General features: G+C 46.8%; 1 protein-coding gene across 4 annotated transcripts in view; it reads left to right on the forward strand.

The window, feature by feature from the left end:
- pard3aa (par-3 family cell polarity regulator alpha, a) overlaps window positions 1-25,281 on the forward strand; it is a 353,818-nt gene that overhangs the window by 103,942 nt on the left and 224,595 nt on the right. For all 4 annotated transcript variants that reach the window (XM_079755248.1, XM_079755251.1, XM_079755250.1 and 1 more), the window contains exon 3: window positions 21,889-22,060. In XM_079755248.1, the coding sequence (XP_079611374.1) occupies window positions 21,889-22,060 (172 nt within the window). The remainder of the gene's footprint in view (window positions 1-21,888; window positions 22,061-25,281) is intronic.

A 25,281-nucleotide genomic window follows, 5' to 3' on the forward strand; every position in this document is an offset into this window, starting at 1 on the left:
GGAGAGCTACCGCTATTGATCTTGACAACATCCGTGTCTGCTCCCAGCTCTTTCATTATTAATATTTGAAAAACAAATAGTTCATGAATTGGGGATATCACATCTACTCAGACAGGGGACACACAGGCAGAGCGAGTGGGTGTGATGTATGGACTGTTTTTTAATGCTTTACTCTGATTTTGACGATAAAAAAGAAAAGGGAAGTAAGAGCATTTCAGTTCTAGACGTATCTAACACTTGTACCTTGCCGCGGGAAATCAACCCATGAAGAATGTCTTCATTTCTTTGGATTACAAAGAAAAAAAAAAAAGATTACAAAGCATTGCGAGTAAAGTCTGTGTATCATCAGGCTAATTGGGCCAATCCTGGCCCTCGGAACGCATAACTAATGAGGCTCGACTCCATCTCTGTCGGGATCAGCCGCCACTTCTAATGGCCACATAAATTCTCATTTATAGGTCATAATCTGTCATTTATGTATGCTGGCTCCCCAATTAGAGACCAGGGGCCCTTCAGACTGATGCCCCTCTGGGGGATTCACAGCTCTGGTGCCCTGGCACTCACAAAGTCACAGCCAGCACCCCCACCCCCCCCCCCCCCCCCCCCCCCCCACCCAGCCTCTCTTGCTCCCCCATTAGCCGAACTTCCAGACCAGGCCCTACACAGGAGCAGGAATGGGAGAATTTGCTGTATGAGGTGTGGGTCCAAAAGGTTCATCACGGTCGCACTGGCTCTCTTTGACTACCAGGCCAGGCTGGGGTTGGTACCGTAAGTGCCTGCCATGAGACCAGGATCAGAAGGGCCAGGGCAGATGGGTCAGAGCAGACATATACTTAGGCATCTTGGCTGTGAGACATGAGCAAAATAGCGTTGCTGTGTTTAAAGGATGCCGATGTTGCAGGATGATTGTTATTCTACTAACCAATGGCCATATGGGGATGGGGAGCACACGGCTTAAATTAGAATGGTAAAATGAATCATACGCTAGCACTCTGCTCTAATTAGAATAGAGAATGTAAACTGGAGCCAAATGGCGGACATTTAACCCGGCTCCCGGTGGAATCATCTAAAGGCCAAAGAGACAAACTCCAACAACCCAAACAGTGTGTGCTTTGGCTTTTTTTGTAAGGCGATAGATCTCGGCGCCCCAGCTGTGCCTACAGTCGGTTCCAGAAGGTGCTTGTGGAATTTGCGGAAGTCGTAAGTTTTGGGAAATCAATGCGGCGCAGAGCTTCTGTGATTTTTTTGCCATTTGGATTTTTTGGGCTTATATGGCCTTCTACATTGTTTTTGTGGCTGTAGTGTGTTAAACCAATGCCAAATACAACATAGTAACTTTTGGATACGGACAGCATGAACACATCATTAATTCATCATAATCATCATCGATGTGCTGTTTATTGAGTCGGCCAGTGTCTGACAGAAACATGGAGTGTGTGTTTGGGTTCGGGGTGCAGAATGGGCCTTTGGCTGGTGCTACTTCTTATCAGGGATTTATCTGTGGATGCATATTGTTTCTGTCAGCTTTATGTATTCTTATTATTATTCCGTATTGTTTGCCCCCACAACTCAGCCCCTGACTGGTCCAAGGTTGATAAAAACTCGATGAGCCGGTCTTTGGATAATTTATACCAATTGTCTCGATTCCAATAGCTTCCCTTTGTGTATTTAAGTGTGTTTGTGTGTATATATGGGCATGTCCGTGTAGTTTTAATCAATTACATCACCATCATGAAAATAATTTGGCTTGGTTTGGCTTGAAACAGCTAGTTACCTTTGTATGCATGCACCACTAAAAGAAAGGCTCCAAACCATTTGAAGATCAGTGTCATAATGCCCTTATATCCTTCTGAGCTGGGTGCTACTGCTCAGCAGAACATTTAAAAGGCATTTTCTCTGATCGGCGGTGTGTGCTATGAATACCTTTAGAGGCTGCTAGTTGCTTTAATTATAGATATCTTAGCCAGCTTTAAGCATTCATTTATAAAGGGCATAACATTTCATATGACAAACACTTTCTATATCTGCCAACACAAGATTCGTATTCAGAGTAGTGTTTTGACTGGGTGTAGAGCCCATTTTGTAAATCATTGTTAATAGGCCTACATTGTTTTGAAATGTATCCTTTAAAATTGTAAAAGATATAACATTTCACATGGATTAATGACCTACTGTGTCCTACTGAAGTAAAGAGAAGGTAAGTCTTATTTTTCTTATTTACTTGGGTTTCGGTGACCACACAGTAATGAACCCATGTCGACCCTTACTGGCTGTCCATTCAAACCACATCACACACACACACACACACACACACACACACACACACACACACACACACACACACACACACACACACACACACACACACACACACACACACACACACTCACACACCTACACTTTGGATTAGGTTCCATATACTCCCTTAGTCCCAGCTCTAACCTTCACACACCCATATAGACGCTCTCTCTCACACACACACACACACACACACACACACACACACACACAGACACACAGACACACAGACACACACACACATACACACACACACACACACACACACCACAGAAAGACAGACAGACAGTCCACGGCCACTTCTTTTCCAGAAAGTCGATGCTTAGATTTTTCAGCACTCACTCCTGAGACCCATCTGGTCTCAACTGTGGCCTGTCTGGCCCACATATTCCTCTCTCTCTCTCTCTCTCTCTCTCTCTCTCTCTCTCTCTCTCTCTCGCTCTCTCTCTCGCTCTCTCTCCATCTCTTTCCCTCTCTCTCACGCTCTCTCTCGCTCTCTCTCGCTCTCTCTCTCGCTCTCTCTCCATCTCTTTCCCTCTCTCTCTCACTGCCAATCACATCTCTCTCACTCTTTCTCTCTCTCACTGTCGCTCTCACTTCTTTTCCGTTCTCTCTCTCTTTCTCTCTCTCTTACTCTCTCTCTGCTGGTCTCACAAATCTCTATCACCTCTCCTCTTTCTCCTTCTACCCTTTTACTGTCTATGTCTATCTGTCTTATAAAAAAGCTCTCAGTGGGGATTAGGAGTGCCAGCAGGCAGGAGGGCATTCTCTCCCTTTGGCATCCCCACTAAGTGGCCCTTGCTGCCCGGTTAACCCTGGCCAGGGCCGGGCTGTCAGACGCTCGCTACACAGACTAACATGGAGCTAAAAGGCAGTTGGTTCACGACCCAAGAAATGTATGCTATTGGGTTGCGACCTGTCTTCCATGACTGTCCAATGTAATCGTAGACAAGTACTTGAGCTCTGACCGCCCTTCTTTACTCAGATCCAATAAGGGGTTTTATTATTTTTATTGTAGTTTTTTTTTTTTTAGAAAACATCACTTCCCAGGAATGGAGCAAAGAGGAACCGGTCCAAGTCTGTTCTGCGAGCCTGCCAGCCATTGTGCTTTATATCCCTCTCCCACACATTCAGGTTTGGACACATGTGAGGTCGAGATTATATTGAATCACATTTTCGGAGCAAAAACACCCAATAAAGCTGTCGTGTTGTCCTAATGTCCTTCAGTAAATTTCATTATATACTCAATCTCTCTATGCTGCTTCATCATTGGCCAAGCTCAGACTCATGTTTATATATAACCTGGGGCAAAGGTCGTTGCGGCCATTTTGTCACTTCTACATGGGACCAAGTGTTGACGATGGCTGCGTTTAACTAGTTGCACTCGCTCTCGTTGACTTCTCTGGACTCGCCCTCGGGTGCGCCGTCAGAAGTTTCATTCCATTTGACCGAAAAACAGAAGTTTACTCGATGAGAGCAAACCTCTGAGGACTGAGGGTGCGTTTCAACAACGATGGTCAGTCCAGAGGTGAGTATCATGAGACCACTATGCAATCGTGGTCCAGTTGTTAACTGGGTGGAGACCTTCATAAGTGAGGCTTGTTATGCTGCTGAAGGATAAACACACAAGACAGGGGCCTATTGGTTGGATGACAGCGAAGGTGGTTCTAATGAGGGCGTTGTGTGTGTGTATGATGACCGGGGCAGGCTCCTCTCAGTTTGCTGTTTAATAGGCCAGATAGAAGGTATTAAGCGACTTGCGACCGGCTAAGTCAATGAATGAATCCAATCTTCATAGGGGAAATGCAATGTTGCAGATTCAAGGTTAAAAAACAGAAAACAATGGAAAGGGTAAAAAACAAACTCCCCTTGTGTCATTTACTGACTAATAAAAGCTGGCAAGCGATATATTGCTCTTTCCGCTGTAGTCCGGGGTGTTTATTCCCTGTATTGAATGAGTCACTCACAGTCGGATGCAGCCTTGACTCTGCTATTATACTCATGTTGACATTCATTTCCCAGATGATACCGCAGTCTGCATTGGTTAGTGGTTTGCTCTGAATAATGCATATTAAGTAATGGGCTTCACGAATAGATTACTGGGCAGTCAGTTAGGCCATGCATAAACCAATCAATTATTCGATCAATGGCCTTCATTAGTCCGTCATATAGTTAAGCTCCATGTATGGGCCCCTGGTTGGGATGAATAATTTAGAGGCCTCGGGAGTAAATGAGGAAGACGGCCCAGTTCATTGTCTCCACGTATTGGATGTCACTGTCTCCCACCCGTGAGAGTCTAAGGACCCTCGTCCTGCACTTGGACTGAATACTTCAGGGAGAACTGTTGTGGTCACATATTAATTACGTCGCGTGCGTGTTATTTTCATTAGCATTCAAACCCACCAAGGTCTCGTCGTAATTGTCTGAAAACTAGAAGCGTTAGCAACTTGGCGCGCGGTCAGGAATGTTAGCGTGATCCTTGTAAACGTGTATGAGTCCCATCGCACGGTCAGGCATGGTGCAGATGGGAGCTTATAAAACAAAGCCGCCTTCTGCACACATGTGGCCGCATGGCGCCTTCAAAGGGCCGCGGCCGCACCACAATGTCGTGCTAGGAGAGCTTCCTCAAGGGATCGTCGCAAATCGCTCTCGAAGTGTTACCGGCGGGGATTTTCCCGATGTTTCGGAGCACTAATGAGGTGCGTGGCGCTCGCCTGAGGCCGGCCGTCGCTGAATGCTGCTGCTGGCGTGCGGGGGGTACCAGAACCAGGCTTGAGTCTCCGGCGCCGGGGCCCTGCGCGGCGACCCATCACAACGCTGTGATGATGGGGGGCTTTGAAGAAGGAAGGTGGAGCTTTTTCAAAGCCGCCGCCTGTGTTTTCCTTTTTACCCCTGGGACCCCTAAAATCGAGGATGAAGGGGAACGCGGCCGTTCACAAAACGGAACAGATATCACCAGCTCCAGATACACCTAGCCGAACAGATTCCCCTGTACAAGGTTATAAAGTTCAATCTTTCACTTCTACTCAAATACATTGTCTTTCCCTCATTCTGTCCTAGGTTGTTCTACAAATGGACAGATACCCTCTGTTTTAATAGCGTACTGGCTACTTACCAGTTGTACTGTTGACTGCTAGTCAACAGTAGTCTCATGTACCAGCCTGGCATCTTAAACTCTCTTCCTGCCTAAAGTGGCCATGTTTCCTCCATGTAATTGCCTCCAGCTGCGTGGAATCAGACCTTAATGGTGGCCTAGGTGTTAATTGGTTTGAGCGACTGCTAACAGGAGAGAAACAGGAGAAAGGTGAATTAGGCCGGTGCATGTGGCCCATAAATATGTTGGTAAGGCCCGGGTGCTGTCAGGCCTCGTTAAGGAGTGCTCTGGCTTATGGTGGTGACACCTGCGTACACACACACACACACACACACAGACACAAACATACACACACACACACACACACACACACACACACACACGATGCTGTCTGCCTTTTTGAATAGCGGAGAGGCTTTGCTCATCCAAAGCTACCATCGATGCCCCTTCAGCCTCATATCCACGATTAATTCATGACGCCTTACATAAAATATGAAGAGTTAAGAGTACGAAGGCAGCACTGCAGCCGTAGGAAAACGACTGCTTTGCTATCACGGCTCCTCATACTGCAATGTAAACGCTTTTCACCAAGGCCGACTTCCCGTTTATATCCATATACCGGTCGCGACGCCAGACCAAGAAATGGTTCACGGGAGACCAGTTGTTGAAGTAGATATGGATAGGGAGCTTTAGCCAACTTGGTTGTATAATTTTATGGTCGCATACATGTGCCAAAAATGGTGATTGAAAATGAGTTCTACAGATGTATCGCAAACCACAAGTCCAAATCCAGCATCGTACATGATCATTAGTCATTGGCAAGAGTTTGATTTGCATTCATGTCTTCACATGAATTTAAATGTCTATATATAATATGATATTACATGCCCTGCCTTACTAATTTGTTACTCATATTACTCTGGTTTCAAAGTACTTTGCTGGTAAAATTGAAGTTCGGCATTGGCAAATCATTCTGTGTGTGATGTGACCCATCCTTTTGAAAGGAGGGCTCGCTTGTGACGGCTTCCATGGCAACGACTTAAAGTCTGTCAAGCATCTGTATTTTATTAGCATAGCCATTAGCTGACAAGTGAGTGATAGGTAGACTTCCTAAGGTCAGATTGCAGAGTTAGTTTTTAACTAAAAGCCAGTCGCTGTTATATATTCAGCATCATCCACCCCCCACACTCCCCTTCTCCCCCTTTTCTAACAACCTCTCCCTGGGGAGATTTTAAGTTTGAGTACCCATCACAGGAGCTTAATGTTTAGAATACCAACGTGAGGCATGAAGCATAATAACCGACTCAAATTATTCCCTGACTCTCCTGCGGTCTGTTTGACAGCTTTCTTTTCCCACCCGCAATAAGAAAATTGCTCCTTCAGTCACAGGTGTCATGATTCCTGTGGGCACGTTAAAATAAGTTTGCACCGAAGGGGTATTATTATTTTTTAGCTATATACTTTTGCGCTTTGTTAACCTCGCCAGGGAACCCGTATTAAACCAAAATGTCGAAGGTTGTTAGAATCCGCTTTTTTTCCATTGGAGTAATCCGCCGATTACGTTTCTCCATGGCTGACGCTTACAGGTTCCTCTGATGCCAGGTGGAACAAGATGGAAATTGGTGGGTGGTGTTGGATAATGCTCTCCGGCAAGGCTTTGTGGTTCATCTCTCGCTAACACGCTGCCTCTGTCTTTACCCCTCTGCCGCCCGGGCCCTATTGGTCACGCAGATCAGCTATCCGGCCCTATTGGATGAGCTGACATCTTGGCACAATCGCTGCATTGGCCGGTTTCCTAAAAGCCCAGTCAGAGATGTGCTACAGGGTGGTTGGAGCGCGGGGATGGGGGGGGTTGTAGATGGATGAGCATACACTCAGCGCTTCCTCTTGGTTTGGCCGTGGATTGTGGCTGGGAGGGAACAGGCTGCCGTCTGGCTGAAACTGTGGCCTCTCTGTGGTGGAGGGATAAGAAAACAAGAACTGGCTCGCTTGCTTTGTCTTGTGCACGTGCTCTCTAGTTCGCTTAAGCCTCGCTACTGAGTCTCTGCTAATATAGGTTCTTAGTGTTTTTATGAGTTCACACCCGCGTTTGATCCTCCGTGTTTCCTCTGAAGCAGTAAGCCGTGACTCAACATTCTCATGCGCAAACAGACACAGACACACGTGTATGCAAATACACTATTGCACTGTGGTTTTTGGTGCCATCTATTCTTATGTGGCTGCCTAAGAGCAAATTAAGTGGAGGGCTGGTTAGTGGAGAAGCTCATTAGTGGCCTGGGTTCACGCAATGATCTCGGGCTAGTCTGACAAATGAGTCGTCGATCCCGTGGAGATGGGGAGAGATGCATGTCTTTCTCTGTGATAGGGGTGGACACAGAAATAAACAATGATGGGGTAGGAAGGAAATAAGTTATATATATAATATATATCAATAGTCAGAGAAGAAGAGTTGGAGAGAGACTCACTGAAATGCAAATGGTGATGGGTAGATGAGGGAGGCAAAAACACAGCGATATTAATAATGTTACAAAAGAAAAAAGGCAGTAGATGGCACCAAGGTAAAAAACACAGTTGAAGTTAGTATGGAGTGCACACTTCGCCAGAGTTCTCTCCTCGTGGCTCCTTGCAGGTGTGATCCACCTGCTGATTTACATTAGCTATGCACCACCGCTGGCTCAAACAGCCATTCATCGCCACCCCTGTGAACTGCACTGCCTTTGTTTGTCTCTCTCTCTATCTCTCTATCGCTCTCTCTGACAAATCTCTTTTTTATCTACCTACTCATTCACTCGGATGTATTTTATATTCCAACAGCCTCAGTTCTGGGGATCATATCATTTTTGGCTTGCCCGCCTGAAATATGAATTAAAAATCATCTCCAGGCTGATATGCTGCAGACTTACTGAGGAATACAAGATTCAAGGGCGGCTCCAATTTCTGTATGTGCAGATCGTATCGGGTGACCCTAACCTCACTGTGGCTTGCATCATCATAGCGTTGAAAATGGAGTGCAATTAAAGTTGCGCTTTGAGGGATGACAGACAGGTCCTCCATGGCATCAGTGAATCTGAAGTGTTTGCAAGCTATTGCAACATGGGGCAAAATGTGAACATCAGATTTTTCATACGCGCATGGAGTATGAATACATGCCTTTTAGTGAGCGTGTGTGCGTGTGGGCACGCACGTCTCATCACAGAGCAAAGAGGACAGGGGAGTGATGTGTCTACACAGCCTGCCTTAAGCCCTGAGGGCATCATCCCTGCCAATTAGTGCTATTTAGGAGGCGGGGCCAACCTCATTCTAGCCAACATTCAGTCATTGTGTACAGGTTTCCCTTCAGTCCAGGCCTCCACCTGCCCCCCCACTCATCCCCCATGTACAACCCCATCAGATGATATCAATCTTGCAGTTTGGTCCAGTTTTTCTCAAGGTGGGGCCAAGGAGAGATCAGCAAGGGGATGGCAACCAGCTGCCATCTGTTACAAGTTGCACAAGCGTCTTGTACTCCCACGCCTGCAGCGACTGCGGCAGACAGACAGGACGCGTGTGAAACACGGGATGACACATGACGTAGCGTGCCCTGAAAAGCATTTTTTTCTGGATGTCAGAGTAAAGGCCGGGGGGAGGGCTGCGGTACTGGGAATCTCTAGTTCATCTAAGGAATAGCAGCTGGAATGTTTTGGCCCGTCTGGTGTCGTGTCACTTGTTTTCACAGCTGACCCCAAATTAGCCTCAGGAAAACGTGAGAAAACCCGTTCTTTAAAAATGAAATAAATAAAACGTTAACAAGGCTGACCGCGCTCATTTTTTGTTTTGCCGTTTGCATGAGGTCATGGGGGAGAACGTTTGACCCCTCGGGACATAATGACAACCAAATATTATAAGTTGCTGGTGTTGTCACATAATGAGTCTCTCCGTTTGCAGAGGTGACGGGCCACGCCGCTTTTCACCGTCAAAAGCAAATATTGGTCCCCGCTCACCTGATGTGGCGGTCATGGGAAAGTGAAGCATCCAGCCCAGCCCACGACACCGTACCACCATCCTTGTCTAATTGGTCTCTGTACCGCAAACAAAGTGGCCTGTTTCTTGACATCTTCCACCTGCCCGCCCCAGAAACACACACACATACACACACATACAAACTCCCTGTTTCCCCACCTCTGCAGCAGTTTGAGCGGCAGCATCCACTTCATCCATCACTGCCTTGGTAAGGGGCCTTTTCTTTAATTGCCTCTGTCTCTCGCTCACTCTCGCCCTGCCCCCACCAATCCCTCTCCCTGTCTCTCTCTTGACGGATCAAGGTCCTTAAGCCCCCCCCCCCCCCCCCCAAACACACACACACATACACACGTACACACACATTTACACACACACACACACACACACACACACACACGCACACGCACACGCACACACAGCCTCACCCCGTGTTCTCTCTCCATAGAGGTTCTTCCAATGGGAGGGGGCTTGGGGTCTGTCCCTGTCCCAGGGCTCCCCAGCAGAAGGGGGGGGGCAGAGGGGGCGGAGGGGGTACTCTGTAAGTCGATCCAACAGGAAATCAATAAGTGGCCCTAATGCTGAATAATTGAGGTGATGGGAGTTCAAGAGCCCTCCCATAATGCACCGGGGCGCACATTTAGACTGAGGGTGCACACGTGGTCAAAGCCATAATGCTTCTGACGGTTTCGTTTATTTTGGTTGTTGATCGGGATGCCACAGCGATACCTGCGTTTCAGTTTCACTTTTGGGGGCCATTTGCACACAGTGTTTAGATTGTTTGTGAAGTTTGTTTGTGTTTAGCCTAAGGCCATTCTGAGTTGCTATCCATAGTTCCACAAGGTTGTATTAAGGCACAAAACAACATTTCTGACTTAATTTCCTTGGGACAATTGTGTTTCTCTGATTTGTGAGGTCTTATTTTTTTTCACAACACATTCAACCCCCATTTAATAGACCATATATCCTTCTTTTCTATCTCGCTTTTTTTTAATGCATTCTTGTTATGCCTTCGTCCGAGACCTCCCAGCAGTATTGAACAGCATGTGATCCAGTGAGAGAGAACGCTGATGGAGTGGCACTTTGTATTTCAGATGCACTAGAGGGCACAAGCCTCCCAGCTAAGAGGCACAGAGGCTTTGTCTTCCCTCTGCTGCTGTGGGGAGAGTTGCAGCTCAACTCTGAGCAAATCAGAGCGAAGTAGACTCGACGCTGAAACGTAATAGACCTGCTTTTTCCTTTAAGCAAACCAATGACTTGTTAGGATATAAATAAACCTGAACCACATATTGTTTCAGCCTAATTGAGTTTGTGTTCAGTAAAGAGAAACATAGTATTAGGAACAGGTACAAAGAAATAAAACAAAGCGAATTGTGACAAAGAGATGGGTCAGGATGGATACAGATTGAGGGACAGATGGAAAGACAAACTGGAATACAGTCGACAGACACTCAGGGTCATGGATGTCATCCTATTCAGCACATAGCTTGCACACGTGCACAGACATACACACATACACTTACACACACACACACAGTCCCTTCATGAACCAAGGAACTAACCTTTAGCATCGTCTGGCAGACAAAAACACACACAGACACACACACTAAAAAGACACACACACAGTCGCATAGCCAAAGCCCATGTCAGTGAGCGTGAGTAGCAAACTTGGTGTTCCAAAGAGAGAGAGAGAGACACACACAAGGCAGCAGTGTATCCACAATTGTTGCCAACTTTCAAGCTCCACTCATAGTATTTTTTTATTTTTGGTCTTGGTGGTCACTTCTTGAGCTCCCTCTATCACACACACGCACACACACACACACACCAGTAAATGCATAACACCCTCGCCCTCCTGCCTTGTTTGCCATCAGGATGCCTGAGGCGAGGAAACTTCCTGTCCACCAGCCCACAAGCCCCACAGACACACACATACACACACACACACACACACACACACACACACACACACACAGACACACACACACACACACACACACAAATTTCCTATACACACAGACAACCTCGACGCACGCAAACTGCCTATACACACAGGCAACTTACACACATAGACAGCCTTGACACATACACACAGACCTGTAGGCATCCTCGAGCAAGATGCCGACCTGCTTCTTAATGACTGGTACATGAATGAAGTGTATTCCGCTTTGGATGAGAGCATCTGCTAAATAACTCAACAACCAAAGGGTAAATCACATTGTATTGAACAAAGGGGCAAACTGCTGTAAATGTTGTTCATGACGATGCTTTGGCGTACTGCCAAATAATTGGCTAAATTGATAGCCTATTATGTACTCCTTTTACAACATTTTCCTTCATCATCTTTAATGGTTTATAATAGTCTTGTCTTTAACGCTTTTGATCATTGCACTTCAGACTTGACGTTCATTTATGTATGTGCTTATTGTCGTCACTACTAATACCTGATTACGCCACAATTACGCCACATGCATGCCCATACATACACATCAAACCACACACACACGCACAGACACACACACGGACCCCCATACACCCCCACAATCAACCCACAGACAGCTTATACAAATATCGATAAGGATCCACTTTGCCACCACAAACGCCTACTACTCCAAACACACATTGCTAGAGTTGATAGAAACTAAACACACACACACACACACACACACACACACACACACACACACACACACACACACACACACACACACACTTCCTTCACCCCCTTGGCTGTTTGGTCTCCCTCCAGGCTAAATGCACTCAAGCCTGCAGATGGCAGATAATGACAGTACTGTCCCCTGTGCCTAGTCGCGTGTGTGTGTTGTGTGTGTGTGTGTGTGTGTGTGTGTGTGTGTGTGTGTGGGTGTGTGTGGTGTGTGTGGTGTGTGTGTGGTGTGTGTGTGTGTGTGTGTGGTGTGTGTGTGTGTGTGTGTGTGTGTGTGTGTGAGAGTCTCCACTGTGTGCCGTTGCCACTGGCTGTGCAGCTTTGGCGCTAGTCTTTGGTAGCTGCCATGCTTGTTTCCAGGGTGATCGACTGACCAACTTACCCACGGACTAAACCCACTCGCAGATTAGTCAGTGGATCAGTCGCCTACTGTTATACCTAGCAGCACATCAAGGGTTGTTTTGTTGTTTGTCCGACTACTTGAGAAATGGATTTGCCTGCTAGTGTTTTAGTGTGTGTGTATGTGCGTGTACGCATGTCCTTAAGACCGCAGGCTACCTATTCCACCCAATGTTCCTTTCCCATTAACCTGTAACTGCTTGTCCCTCCGCTGTCATGAGGAGAAAATGGGGGTTTCACTGTGACTCACAGCTTCCCCATGCAATTGCCCTTCTACAGAATATAAGTATGACCGTGTGTGTGTCTGTTTTTGTGTGTTTGTGTGTTAAGTAGTGAGTGTTGCTACTGCTCCGCACTGTATGTCTACTTGACACCATTTCCACCGTTGAAAACATCCCTAGCGCTGGCTGTTCCCCAAGTGCTGAGCTGACCTGTAACTGCCAACCTCAGCCTGGCTGGTTTTCATTAAGTCTTTCCTTCCTTGCCTCTTAGAGTGAGTCGAGTAACACTGTAACACTCACTCTCTCTCTGTCTCTCTCCGTCTCTCTGTCTCTCTCTCTCTCATTCTCTCTCTCTCTCTCTCTCTCTGTCTCTCTCTCTCTCTCTCTCTCTTTCTCTCTCTCACTCTCACTCTATCTCACTCTCTTTCTTGTTGTCCTAGAGATGCATGTGGGTGTTGTAATAGTAGGGGCTGTGAGTTAAAAGGCTGGTGTTGAACACGTTGGGTTATTGTAGTGTCCAAACAAACACAGTTTGGTTTTGCAGCGTAATAATATCAGGAAGCACCACTGAACCCAAAGTGATCAACCAAACTGTAGAGCTGTTTGAAGAGGCCATTGAATCAGAGGTTCGCTCAATGCCCATATATATGTCAGCAAACTAAGGAATAAAACTAGGGAATAATAAGTAATAAAGCACATAAGTCCTATGCTCCTAGCAGGATTGTTTGAATAACGTCATAACTCCAAGGTTAACTTTTGATGTTTTTTATTTCAGTCAATATTTTGATGTCAGAGTCAGGGGTAGGAATGGGGGCGGGCGGCTTTCAGAAGTGCAAATCCTCCATTCTGTATACCAAACAGGACATCCACCCACCTGAGCCCTCTCTTCAGGCCTGTGGCCCTGGGGCTAAGAGACTCCTTGCCCAGGGCCGTCCCGAGTGAGAAGGGCAGAGGGGAACCGAAAGATGGAAAAGCGCTCTTAGCACCTCAAAGCTGTGCCGGAGCCAACGCTACATGCACTGGAATCAGGTTTTTAGTTTAAGGACATTGGATGGGGGTGTTTTATGATAATTGACCTTGCTAACAAACACCACCCCTCTGTAATTCCAATTGGTTCTAAGGTTTGAAAATAAAGTGTGTCAAGGATCTGTGTGTGTGTGTGTGTGTGTGTGTGTGTGTGTGTGTGTGTGTGTGTGTGTGTGTGTGTATGTGCATCGTGTATCGTGCACATGTTGTTTACTTTGTGTGTGTATGTGTGCACACACATTTTTTGTGCATTTTGTGTTTCCTTATTAATGTTGTGTGTGTTAGTGTGCGTGTCTTTCAAAACCTGCATCCCAGTAGCCTGCTACGGGTTTTGCATGTGAATCAGCGCTGGGAGAGGAAAGGCATGATTAGATTGGTGTGTCACGGGCAGAGCGGAGCTGGACGGGGAGGGGGGCTGCCTTCCTCATTTGACGGATTAGACTCCCTTAAGGAAGAGAGCAGTGCCTCCAGGTGCCCCAGACAACTGTGTTTGGACAGCAAACAAATGGCGGTGCAGCGGGGTACTCAGAAATCGATGAAGGGATATCATAAACAAAGGATTAGCCCTTGCCAGTCCTAGATCCGTTATGGTGATGCACTCTCATTGTGGTTAAAAAACTGCAACGTAACAAATAAAGTGCCTTTCACAACGTCGGTGAACCGTATTAAACTATGATGGGTTTTACGGGAGATTAAATAGAGAGGGAAGGTACAAAGTTTGCCGGAGTAATAATACCTGCCAAAGGAAATGCACAATATATAACAATATATAAGTGTTTAACAATTAACAAACACAGACCAAGAGTGTGTGCGTTCAGGGTGACACAGCGGCTGTCAGAACAGAGGTCTTAGTTTTTTTAAGTGCAGATTAAGTGACGATTTACTTTTCCACCGCCAAATAGGATCGCTGCAGCATTTTTCCCTCCCTCTCCGACTCACGTCGTTCATTTCCCGTATGATTGGGATTGAGGTTCTGCAGATATGTTTAAAATATTAATAAACAGGGAAGAGTGTCTGCACACAGGCCGGGGTGCATTAGGAGTGATTTCTTTCAGTCAGCACTGTGTAGGTAGCACTCCTGCACCAACTCGACGCGTGCAAACTCATTTTTGAGCAAGGAGATGAGTCAAAACGAAGACGTGTTAACAACTACAAAGGCGGGGATGACAACTCGGCCAAGTGGATGGGAGAAGAGGGATGAGTCTCTAATCTGTTTAAACGTTGCTTGCTCCGTATGAATTCAACCCACTCCGCCCCCCTATCCGCCCATTCCCTCCCCCCCTCCTCCCGCTCAAGTCTTTTTAACACCTTTTTTATTGACTCCCTCTTTTATCTCTTCTCCAAGTGAATTATCTGCCAAGATGGCCTCGTCTTGTTCTTCTTTAACCAATGTACGACTGTGGGAATGTAATCTATGGCTATGTGGAGAAGGAGTCTAATGAATTGGATGTTATTAATGGTATCGGAACGGGAAGAGATGGTAACTAATCTCGGCCTTCTTGTCTGTTCGTCTTGTCGGTTGGTTTTTGGCCAACCAGTCTTTTGAAACACTTGCTTTTAAATTCTGCAGGAAACTGGTTGTCGTTAATGTTCTGTACTCAAACACAAACTAACTGCTGGACCTTGCATCAGGAATGATCTAGGAGTGTGTGCGGCGAGTGTTTGATGTGCAGGCGATCACGTGACACGCAGACACCCTGCCTCCCTGATCCCCTTCCGGCCTTATTGTCTGAATATTTCATGACATTAATGAGCAGGAGAAAAATATTACAGCATAAGGCACTTTGTTTGCCGCGGCCGGCCGACAGCGGCCAATGTAGCCGGGTTGAGGGGATGAAATATTGAAGCTGGTAACGATGTTATACTGCTGACTGGAGGAAGGTACGCGCTGCTCCTGGCATCCTTTAAAAAAAACACTTCAACTCTGTTCATGTACAGGGACACAGCGTGGTTCTTCTGATTTATGGTCCCAGCCACGGAGCTCCCACATATTTTCCCCTTGGAAGAAGCCTTCTTGGGGGGATCAATAAAGTGTTATTATAAAGTCAACTTTCAGCAGACTTTGTGTCTTTAGGCGCATGCTTGAGCAGCATACAACTAAGCGCATGGAACGAATACTATATCTGTTCAACATGGAAGTCTATTGCATCACAAAGCCCACAAAGTTGTGCTTTGCCGTTCTCTTCGACCCCCTCAGCGTGTTCGGCTGGGACAAACACACACACCGTCTGCCTCCGATCAGTTAGTTCTTCATTTTGTTTCTGAGCTACAGAACAGTCAATCTGAATGGGCATCTCAGATGGAGTGTGACATCATAAATTGGGATCATACGGTATTTATGCAGAACTAAATCACCTGCTGAAGCCACGGCGCGGAGCGGAGGGTGATAGACGAGCGTTTTCCTATCCTTTGATGGGATCTGAAGACGGAGCCGTGGCTGATGAGCTGATGGATAGGGTGGGCCGCGGAGACGAGTAGACGAATGGCTGGACGGTGGGAGGAATCGACGTATGGATCGGCGGGGCCAGGGGTGAATGGATAGAGGCCCGTGGCCATTACTCAACGGCTTGACGAGTCCTTGGAGTTTTTTTTGTTGTTAATATATAGAGTAGGTACGTATCTCTTGCAGGTTCCGCGCACTCCGGCTTCTAGAATAATGCAACGCCCTCGGTGACCTTGAGTTGCAATGATGACTAATGGTACTGAATGGGAAATTAAAGCACGACGTGTGTGTGTGTGTGTGTGTGTGTGTGTGTGTGTGTGTGTGTGTGTGTGTGTATGTGATGGTGTGAACCCTCTTAGCAGGCTAAGGCTCATTCCAGTATGGATTTCCGCCTCACACGCCAGTGTCTACTGAACTTCAAGGCTACAATATGTTTCTAGACATGTTCAGAGATACAGGCGCTACATGGTGAAAAGACACGCAAAGCAATGCAGTGGGCTTTGTGCCTGCCGATAAGCGCTTGTGCTTTTTCTGGCTACAGCAGATAGAAATGTCAGGAGAGATGGAAACATCATTCCATATTCATCTTTGCACCGTCTCCTGCCCTGTGCAATTTAGTGCCTGACGCCGATCCAATAACATTAGATGGCTGCTCTGTTCTTTCCCCAGAACAGGAGCAGTTCTTTCCCTCTTACTTGCGTTTCTCTTCTGTCTTTCATCTCACGTGCCAATCTTATTCCAACCGATGTCATGTCAGTAGCTTTCCATGCACTCAAAGCACTCAGCAGACATTAGTGTGACTTTCTCTTCTGAAGTCTGGCTCGTACATTTCTGTGCATTAATAAGTATTCTGGTCTGGTAAGACGGTCCGGGCACGTCTTTAAATCAAAGGGTGCGTAGATTAACTCCCCCCTGCTGTTGTGTCATGTCAGCCATCTCTGGTGCTGCTCGGCACAGTGGAGACATCCCGGTGGAGCTGGATTAGAGAGCTGCTCACAGCCCGTGTGAGCAGCTCTGTACCCCTGTGCATGCGAATGACATCTGGTACCATAGTGAGGGCGGAGCTTTTACTTTTGTTGCATATATGTAAGAAGTCCTGAGTCCCAGCGCTCCCGGGAAGATCAGATGGGACTAGAGGGGTGAACATGGAGCTGGGAACTAGTAGAGAGACACCCCAAAAAACCCTGGCCTCGACTCGAATGCTCGACAACTATTCTCCTCTTATTTGGTCCCCCCCTTCTCTCATTTCCACAACTACCACCTCCTTGCCTTTCCACTTATGTTTCCTCCTTCAATCTCCTTTCCTCTCCTTTCCTCTCCTCCCTTCTCCCACACATCTCCTCTCTCCCTCTTTTCATCTTTCCTCCTCTCCTTTCATGTCCTCTACTTTACTATTCTCTTTTCTTATGCCATCAATCTTTCTTTTTTCTCTCTCTCGCTCTCTCTCTCAATCTCTCTTTCCCACTCTCTCTCTCTCCCACCCCTCATCTCTTATCTGCTCCTGCACCATGCTGCCATGTGTAACGGGCAGATGAAAGGTGGACAGACATGAAACGACCTCCTGGATTGGGCGGTCCAACACGCCCCCCCCCCCCCCCCCCCCCCCCCCCCCACACACACACACACACACACACACACACACACACACGCACACACACACACAGTTGCCACCTCTTTGCCTTCAGATGTGGGGGTGAAAAGAGGAGGGGAAAAGGGGTGAGGAGGTGAACCTGAGCCATCCAAAGTCCAGTGCCTCTTGCTTTCCCTCTCCTCTCCTCTCTCCCCTCCTCCCCTCTTCTTACCTCTCCCCCTTTCCCTTTACCCTCCTTTCATCCTTTACCCTTCTCTTCTGCCCTCCATAGAACGAGAATGAGACAGCAGGGAGAGCTGGGAGACATAGAGATAGAGCTGGGAGAAGAGAGTCTCTCCCTCTTTCTCCCGCTCTCTCTCTCGCACTCTCATGCTGTCTCATTCTAGTTCTCGCTCGCCTTGCTCGCTCCCCCATCTCTCTTGCTCATCCTCTCATCCCAGTTTATTTTATGTTATTTTTACAGTCGCTCCCCCTCCCTCCTCCTCGCGCCTCCCCCCCTCCTCCCCTCCTCTCCCTCGGTCTTGGGGGCTCTGGGTAGAAAGAGGTTTGGCTGGATTGGCAGCTGTCGTGAGGGGCGGCGAAGCTGGGTGTGAATGGCGCAGTGTCAGCTCTGACTTCAGGGGGCTTACGGTGGGGAAGAAAGGATGTCTGTGACATATGGATAACCAAGGCCCCCACTCTCTTGCTCGCTCTCCCTCCTTTTCTCTCTTCACTCTCTCTACCTATCTCTCTTTCTCTTTTCTCTTTCTCACCCTATCCACTCTCTCTTTCCATTTCTCTCTCTCTCCTTCCCTTTTTTTCTCTCACTCTCTCTCTCTCTCCCCCTCTACGGCGGACAGAATTTTAAATCTTTCTTGTTCATTTTTTTTCGAGTCTTCCAAAGTTCACCCCAAAATTGAAAAAGTTGTTCATCCGGAACTTTCCTGTTCACTTACCTTGCTTCCCTCGTTTGCTCTATTCCATTTCCTCTGGGTTATTTCAGGTTATTTCCCATGATTAGGTTTGCAAGACAATACGAAATAGGAATTTCGTTTTTGTACCTTGTCAGTTCATCTCCTCTAAAACACTTCTTCTGAGGATTTCAGTAAGGTTTCACAACATTGTTGGGGTATCTCCGACAGAATCAATACCCACCCCGTCCATCTCACAGCAACCCTATAGGTTGAACCACACTCTGCATTACCGAGGAAATGCTTCCCATTAAGAAAGCCACCGTGGCGTTTCTTGCTGCCTTGAAGGCCAGAAGAGACACCCATAACATGCATTAATAACTAATAACTAAGCTTAATTTACTTTACTTTCTCACCACTTCTCAACATTTTTGTTGGTACCTTTTATACGTCATGCCCAAACACTAACAGCCTTTCTGGAAAAGCATCCGAGAGCGACCGTCATCAGCTGCTCATTCTCCAGCCACAGGAAATCTTCAAAAAAATGAAATGTTAAAAATAAAATGAACGTGAAATTGTCTTAGTTTTAAGTTTCCATGACTAATTCCCTGGTGGAGGAAGTGTAGTTTGTATGTTTTTCTCAAGATTGTGTTTGTGTGTGTGTGTGTGTGTGTGTGTGTGTGTGTGTGTGTGTGTGTGTGTGTGTGTGTGTGTGTGTGTGTGTGTTTCATAACGTTTCAAGTCACCAGCAGGAAATAATGCATTTATTCTTTTTTATTTATTTCCTCCTTGATTTTATCTCCTACTTTCCCTCTGGCTGGAAGTGTCCCCTTCGGTGTGCAACATAAGGCCGGGCGGATGGAGAAAGACAGAGAGAGGATGCATAGAGAGGAGGAGGATGAGACACTTGTGAGACATGGATGGTTCTTTTGGAGGGGGTACTTCACAGGATCTGGCAACAAGCCTTGCTCCTCCAGAGACACTGTGCTAGACATGGAGGGGGACGGATAAGACTGCATGTCAAATCAGGACATTCTCAAACATATATTTATTTACTTTTTTTTATCACTCAAGTTTCCATATTGACATTTTTTATGTGAATTCTCTCAGAACCCTCTTTTCACTTCTCTGTTTCCCTTTTCTAATGCCGGTTTCACGAGGTCAACAGTTTTTTTTTTTTTCACACTTTAAATGATCCTTCAAACAAGGGCACTTTGTTGAGGATTCTCAAACCAAACTCCTTTTCAACTTAACAATTACAAAGAACACATCAATGTAATCACTCCAGTTCCAGTTTGAAATGTTAACAATCTGGAAAAGTGGCAGACAATAAGGCAATTGCCATGGTCCCCAGTGCAACCTAACATGCTTTTAGTCCTGAAACCAGGTCACTGTCTCCTCTAGGCTGAAAGGTACAGCACTGCCCCTGTTTGTGGGGCAGGGAAACCCCTGACCTGGGAAACATGGCCTCCAGCTTTCCATCTGTTAGGAACTTCCTCTGTCGCTTGTTGATTCCGGATACGTTGAACTTGCTTTCGACATCCCATACATATTACATTTAGGATTAACACTGCTGTGTGTGTGTTGGGGGGGGGGGGGGGGGGGGGGGGAGGATGGGGGTGTATTTGTGTGTCAATCTACATGGTAGTGTGTGTCTCTGTTTGTGTGTGTGTGTGTGTGTGTGTGTGTGTGTGTGTGTGTGTGTGTGTGTGTGTGTGTGTGTGTGTGTGTGTGTGTGTGTGTGTGTGTGTGTGTGTGTGTGTCTGCCTGTCTGCTGATGCAGGCTCCTTCACATCCAATCTACCTGTGCCAACCTGTCGGTCATCCTGACGTGTGTGTTTGTGTGTGTGTGTGTGTGTGTGTGTGTGTGTGTGTGTGTGTGTGTGTTATTATTTCTGAGAGCATCCTGAGAGGAAGGTGAAGATATGGACAAGTAGACCTAATTACACCAGATCTGGAGCTTATTTAAAAAGTGCAGAATGTCAAAGCAACAACCTTCATGGAGTTCTCTCCCCCTCCCTCCTCTCCTGACCCAACATTGCTCTCCCCCCTCTTGAGCCATCTAAAATGGGAAAAACCTCCTTGTGCATCTAATACTAAGATGAATAGAATGAGATGAAGCGATACCCACCATTTACTAGTTCAAAGTATAAACACCCTCTGTGCGAATGTCTGACGATGTGTGTATTTTTTGGTTATTTTATCTTTGTTTCTTTAGAGTATACACGCTAAATCTTGTGTATGAATCTACATGTTAGTTTGTGTGAGTGTGTGTCTGTGTGTGTGTCTGTCTGTGTGTCTGTGTGTTAGTCTCTGTTCTTATTTAGGACCTTAAAAGCATTTCAATGAAGCAAATGATGTAAGAGAGATAGACTTCCAGAAGTGGGCTATCTAGACGACAGCAACACCAGCACACACGGAAGTGTGGCTCAGCGGCTTCTTGGCCCCACTTGTCGCTCTCCTCTCACCTCTCCATTCTCTACTTCTCTGGCTGCCTCCATTGCTGTCGGCCGGCTTACACTGGCTGACTACTTCCCTAGCCAGGAGTCTGGCTGCAGCTTTTGATTCATCTGCGTTCTGTTTAGCCAGGGTGTATGTTTCTGTTTGTTTGGTGCTCCGTGCTTGTGTGTGTGTTTCTGTTTGTGCGATAGAAAAAAACGGGGATAAAAAGTGTATGACGTTAGTTTGTGAATGTGCGTGAGCCGTGAGAGTTAAATGCATTTTGATAATGGTTTGGTTAAGTTTAGCGCCCTAGTAGTGCCAAAGTTACCCCGCTAGGCTCTGATTATTATGGGATGTGGTCGGGGAGTTCTCTCAATCTGCCTGGGTAATGTGGCGACATATAACTGTTACGGCGCTCAAACAGCTGCTCTGGGACGCAGGACTGGCTAACCGGAACATTCACACGCACACACACACACGCGCGCGCACACGCCAACGCACAGGCATACACTTTACACACACACACTATACACATCCATTCACACTGAGCTACTGTCAGTACGACAGTAGCTCAGGAGTAAGAGAAGATCCTCTGGCAACTTGAGGGCGGCCTCGCATGGTTAAACACACACACACACACACACACACACACACACACACACACACACACACACAGATTCACAGATACACACACAGATACACACACAGATACACACAAACACAGATAGATGCAGACACACACACACACACACACACACACACACACACACTCTCTCTCTTGGCCCTTTTTCTAACCTTCCTTCCATTTTCCCTCCCCCTGCAGCTGGTGGCCATCTACGAGGAGCAGGACCCTCACAACGGCGCAGATGGGACCAGCTCCACGGGCACCCAGAGCCCTGAGCCCTTCCCCACGGACCTCAGCTCCACCAACGGCTCCTACCAGCCCTACCAGACCGCCAGCGAGATCGAGGTCACCCCGTCCGCCCTGCTCTCCAGTGAGTGACCCTTCCTCCCTGTATCCCCCTCAGACCCCCAGCAGGGTGCCTGCGTAGCACTGTAGCGGTGGTGGGGTTTACCTAGAACGTACCTGAACACGAGAACGAGTAGGCCCGGTAGGACACCGCTATAAAGTATCTACTTCTCCATAGCGTGGTTTATAGAGTAGTTTAATTTGTGTTTTACAACCTTGCTGTTTTGTGGACGTGCAACAGTTAAACTAAGAGCACCCAGGTGCTGCGCAGTGTGTTCTTTATAGGGGGTCTGGGAAGCTTTGAATATAGGGGCGGTTTTATGGGAAGCTTTCTTTCCACCCTCTGTGGTCAATTGCTCTGCATCTGACCTCAAGAGGTTCTTCTCTCTGTACCCTGGCAGTTGCAGGTATTATTGCGGTTTGTGACATCACAGCTACAATGAGCCTATCATGATCCGACATGCAAATATACGGGCACATTTTCTCTATGGTTAACCTCAATAGGTCAGAATGGGCCGATGAGATTATTTGCAGCATGTGGGCATAGTCCACGTTTTTTAGGATATATAAGAATGACTCTTGACACTTTGTTTTACTGTTTAAACAAAAAAGCCTTTTCAGTCAGGTGTGTGTGCAGGTGTGTACAGTATCCTTGCAATTGTAGAGTGTCCTTGTAGGATGGGCTATGGGTGTCAGGGATACATACTGTTGGAGCCCGGAGACAGGCCCCGAAGCGAATCAGACAGACAGGTAACGGACAGAGACAGCCAACGTAGTGTCCAACAACTAGCCAAGCATGAGCCTCTCAGCGCAGAGGAGCTGCACATGCCCAGGGGGGCTTGAAGTGCATGTAAACACACACCAACACAGGGGCCCTGAACACACACAGAGACACAGACACACAGGCAGGCAGACAGGCAGACAGACAGACAGACAGACAGACAGACAGACAGACAGACAGACAGACAGACAGACAGACAGACAGACAGACAGACAGACAGACAGACAGACACTATGCACATGTCCAAGGATGTAGATATACAGTGTATAAGCAGGCATGGGAACACCGGACACACCCTTTTCAATACATAGTAAACATTCAAGTCACACATGACCTCATTAACACTGATTCATAAAAACAGACTTTCTCAATCCTTTTGCTGCTGGTGAACTTTCTTTAGAATACACACATGGGTCCTGACACTCCCACCTGTTCAAGGTATGTGTCTCCGTATTCATGTCCCATGAAGTGGAACGGCTGGGCTGTCAGAGACCTGTCTCCCCCTTCTGAGGACATCAAGAACATCCTGTGCCCTGCACCCACACACACACACACACACACACACACACATACACAGGGGGAGCGAGCACACACACACACACACACACACACACACACACACACACACACACACACACACACACACACACACCCGAAAGTACACACACATGCACACATAGTTTCAAAAAAACCATCATAACACAGGGTTTCGGTTACCACAACATAGACTTCTTTTTTTGCCAGTGCCTGAAACATACACATGCTGTATGCTACATATAGATATATTTATATATATTTACATCCGTTAGGGACTAGACTAGACAAACAGAAAATAGACAGACAGGCAGCCTGGCAACACACATGACTTCCAGAGTTACGAGCAGGACTGTGGAGAATGTCCCTTCACAGATTGGAATGAGGGAATTATCTTCAGCCATATTGCACATGGCAGACATCAAAGTCTAGCGCCAGGCAGCTTTACTGTTAGGTAAGGGCTGCCGAGAAAAATATCATTTTCTAGAGCTTAATTTTTTTCATTTTCCACTCTCAAACTCTCGTCTTTGCTCTGTCACGTTCTTTCCCTTTTTCGATTTCTGCCGGCCTCTCTCTCTCTCTCATTCTCTCTATCCATCTCTCTCTCTCTTCCTCAATCATATTTCGCTCTCATATCTCTCTCTCCTTATCCCTCCATCGTCATCTCTCTCTTGCTCTCTCTCCTTTCTTTGCTCCTCTCCTCTCCCTCTCCCTCTCCCTCTCCCTCTCTCTCTCTATCTCTCTCTCTCTCTCTCTCTCTCTCTCTCTCTCTCTCTCTCTCTCTCTCTCTCCATCTCTCCACTTCTTCTTCGTTCTATCTTGGGAGCGTGTCTTCTCCGGGCCTCAGTGTGTGCTGAGCAGGGTCAAACCGCTCTTAATTGGACCGGAGATGAGATGTAAATTACAATAATGAATGTCATTTTCACATAATTACACTGACTCTGGTCCACCTCTGCCCACTAGCCGCAGGAAAGTATAATCTCCGAGAAGTATGGCAGGATGTGCAGAACTTTAAATTGGCATAGAATCCAAATAAAATATACACACACACACCAGCGGACGGCGATGGTCTCATCGCTTTTTGTCAATCTGGGGCGTTTTAAAGTTTTCTCATTTGAACGTCTTGGTTTACTGGGTGAGTCAGCTCTCTGCTGATCTTCCTCGCAATAAAGTTGGAAGCTGAAAGTAGAAAAAAATCTTAATGTATTATCTAGATGTATAGAGATATATATAAAGTATATATATATAAAGTTAGTACATTGTCCAACCATATATATATATATATATATTTATATATATAGTTGGACAATGTACTAACTGAATTGGGTCAGTGTCCTTACATTAATTGACAAGAAAAAAAGAAAACCACCCAATTCAGTCTTTGCGGTCTTTTTTTGTCATCCTCCTCTCTTCCACCTGTAAAACAGAAACCTGTATGGTTGTCACGGAGACATTGCATGTTCATCCGTGAAAAGTAGGCCACCTGTGTGCGGCAGAACAGGAGCAGCGCTGGTCAATGAAGCTTACCTTGTGTATCGACCAGAGTCCCTGTGGCCTCTGGCCCCCCTACTCTCCTCTCTCTCCCTCTGTTTCCAAACCCTACCTTTTCACACCTCACCGCACCGCTGCGCCTGTCTGGCGAGGTCCCCCCGCTACAGCACAATACCCTTAAAGTTTTCCTCTCCACTTTTTGACAGGGATAGTGTGAAAAATATATATTTCTGGAGCGGCGGGGGGAGAAGAAAACCTTCCACATCAGGAGGAAGGGGTCAGCTGATTGCTCCCAGAGACAAAAACCCACATGAAGAGGAGACACACACACATAAAACATAGAACTTAGAGGCTGACCTTGGACCAGGAAGAACTCTGGATCTAGAGTGACTGGTAGATTGTGATTGCTGTGACATTCCTCTGATTATAGCCCCCGCCCC

Source organism: Pollachius pollachius, assembly GCF_949987615.1.
Source record: "Pollachius pollachius genome assembly, chromosome: 17".
Classification (NCBI taxonomy): domain Eukaryota; kingdom Metazoa; phylum Chordata; class Actinopteri; order Gadiformes; family Gadidae; genus Pollachius; species Pollachius pollachius.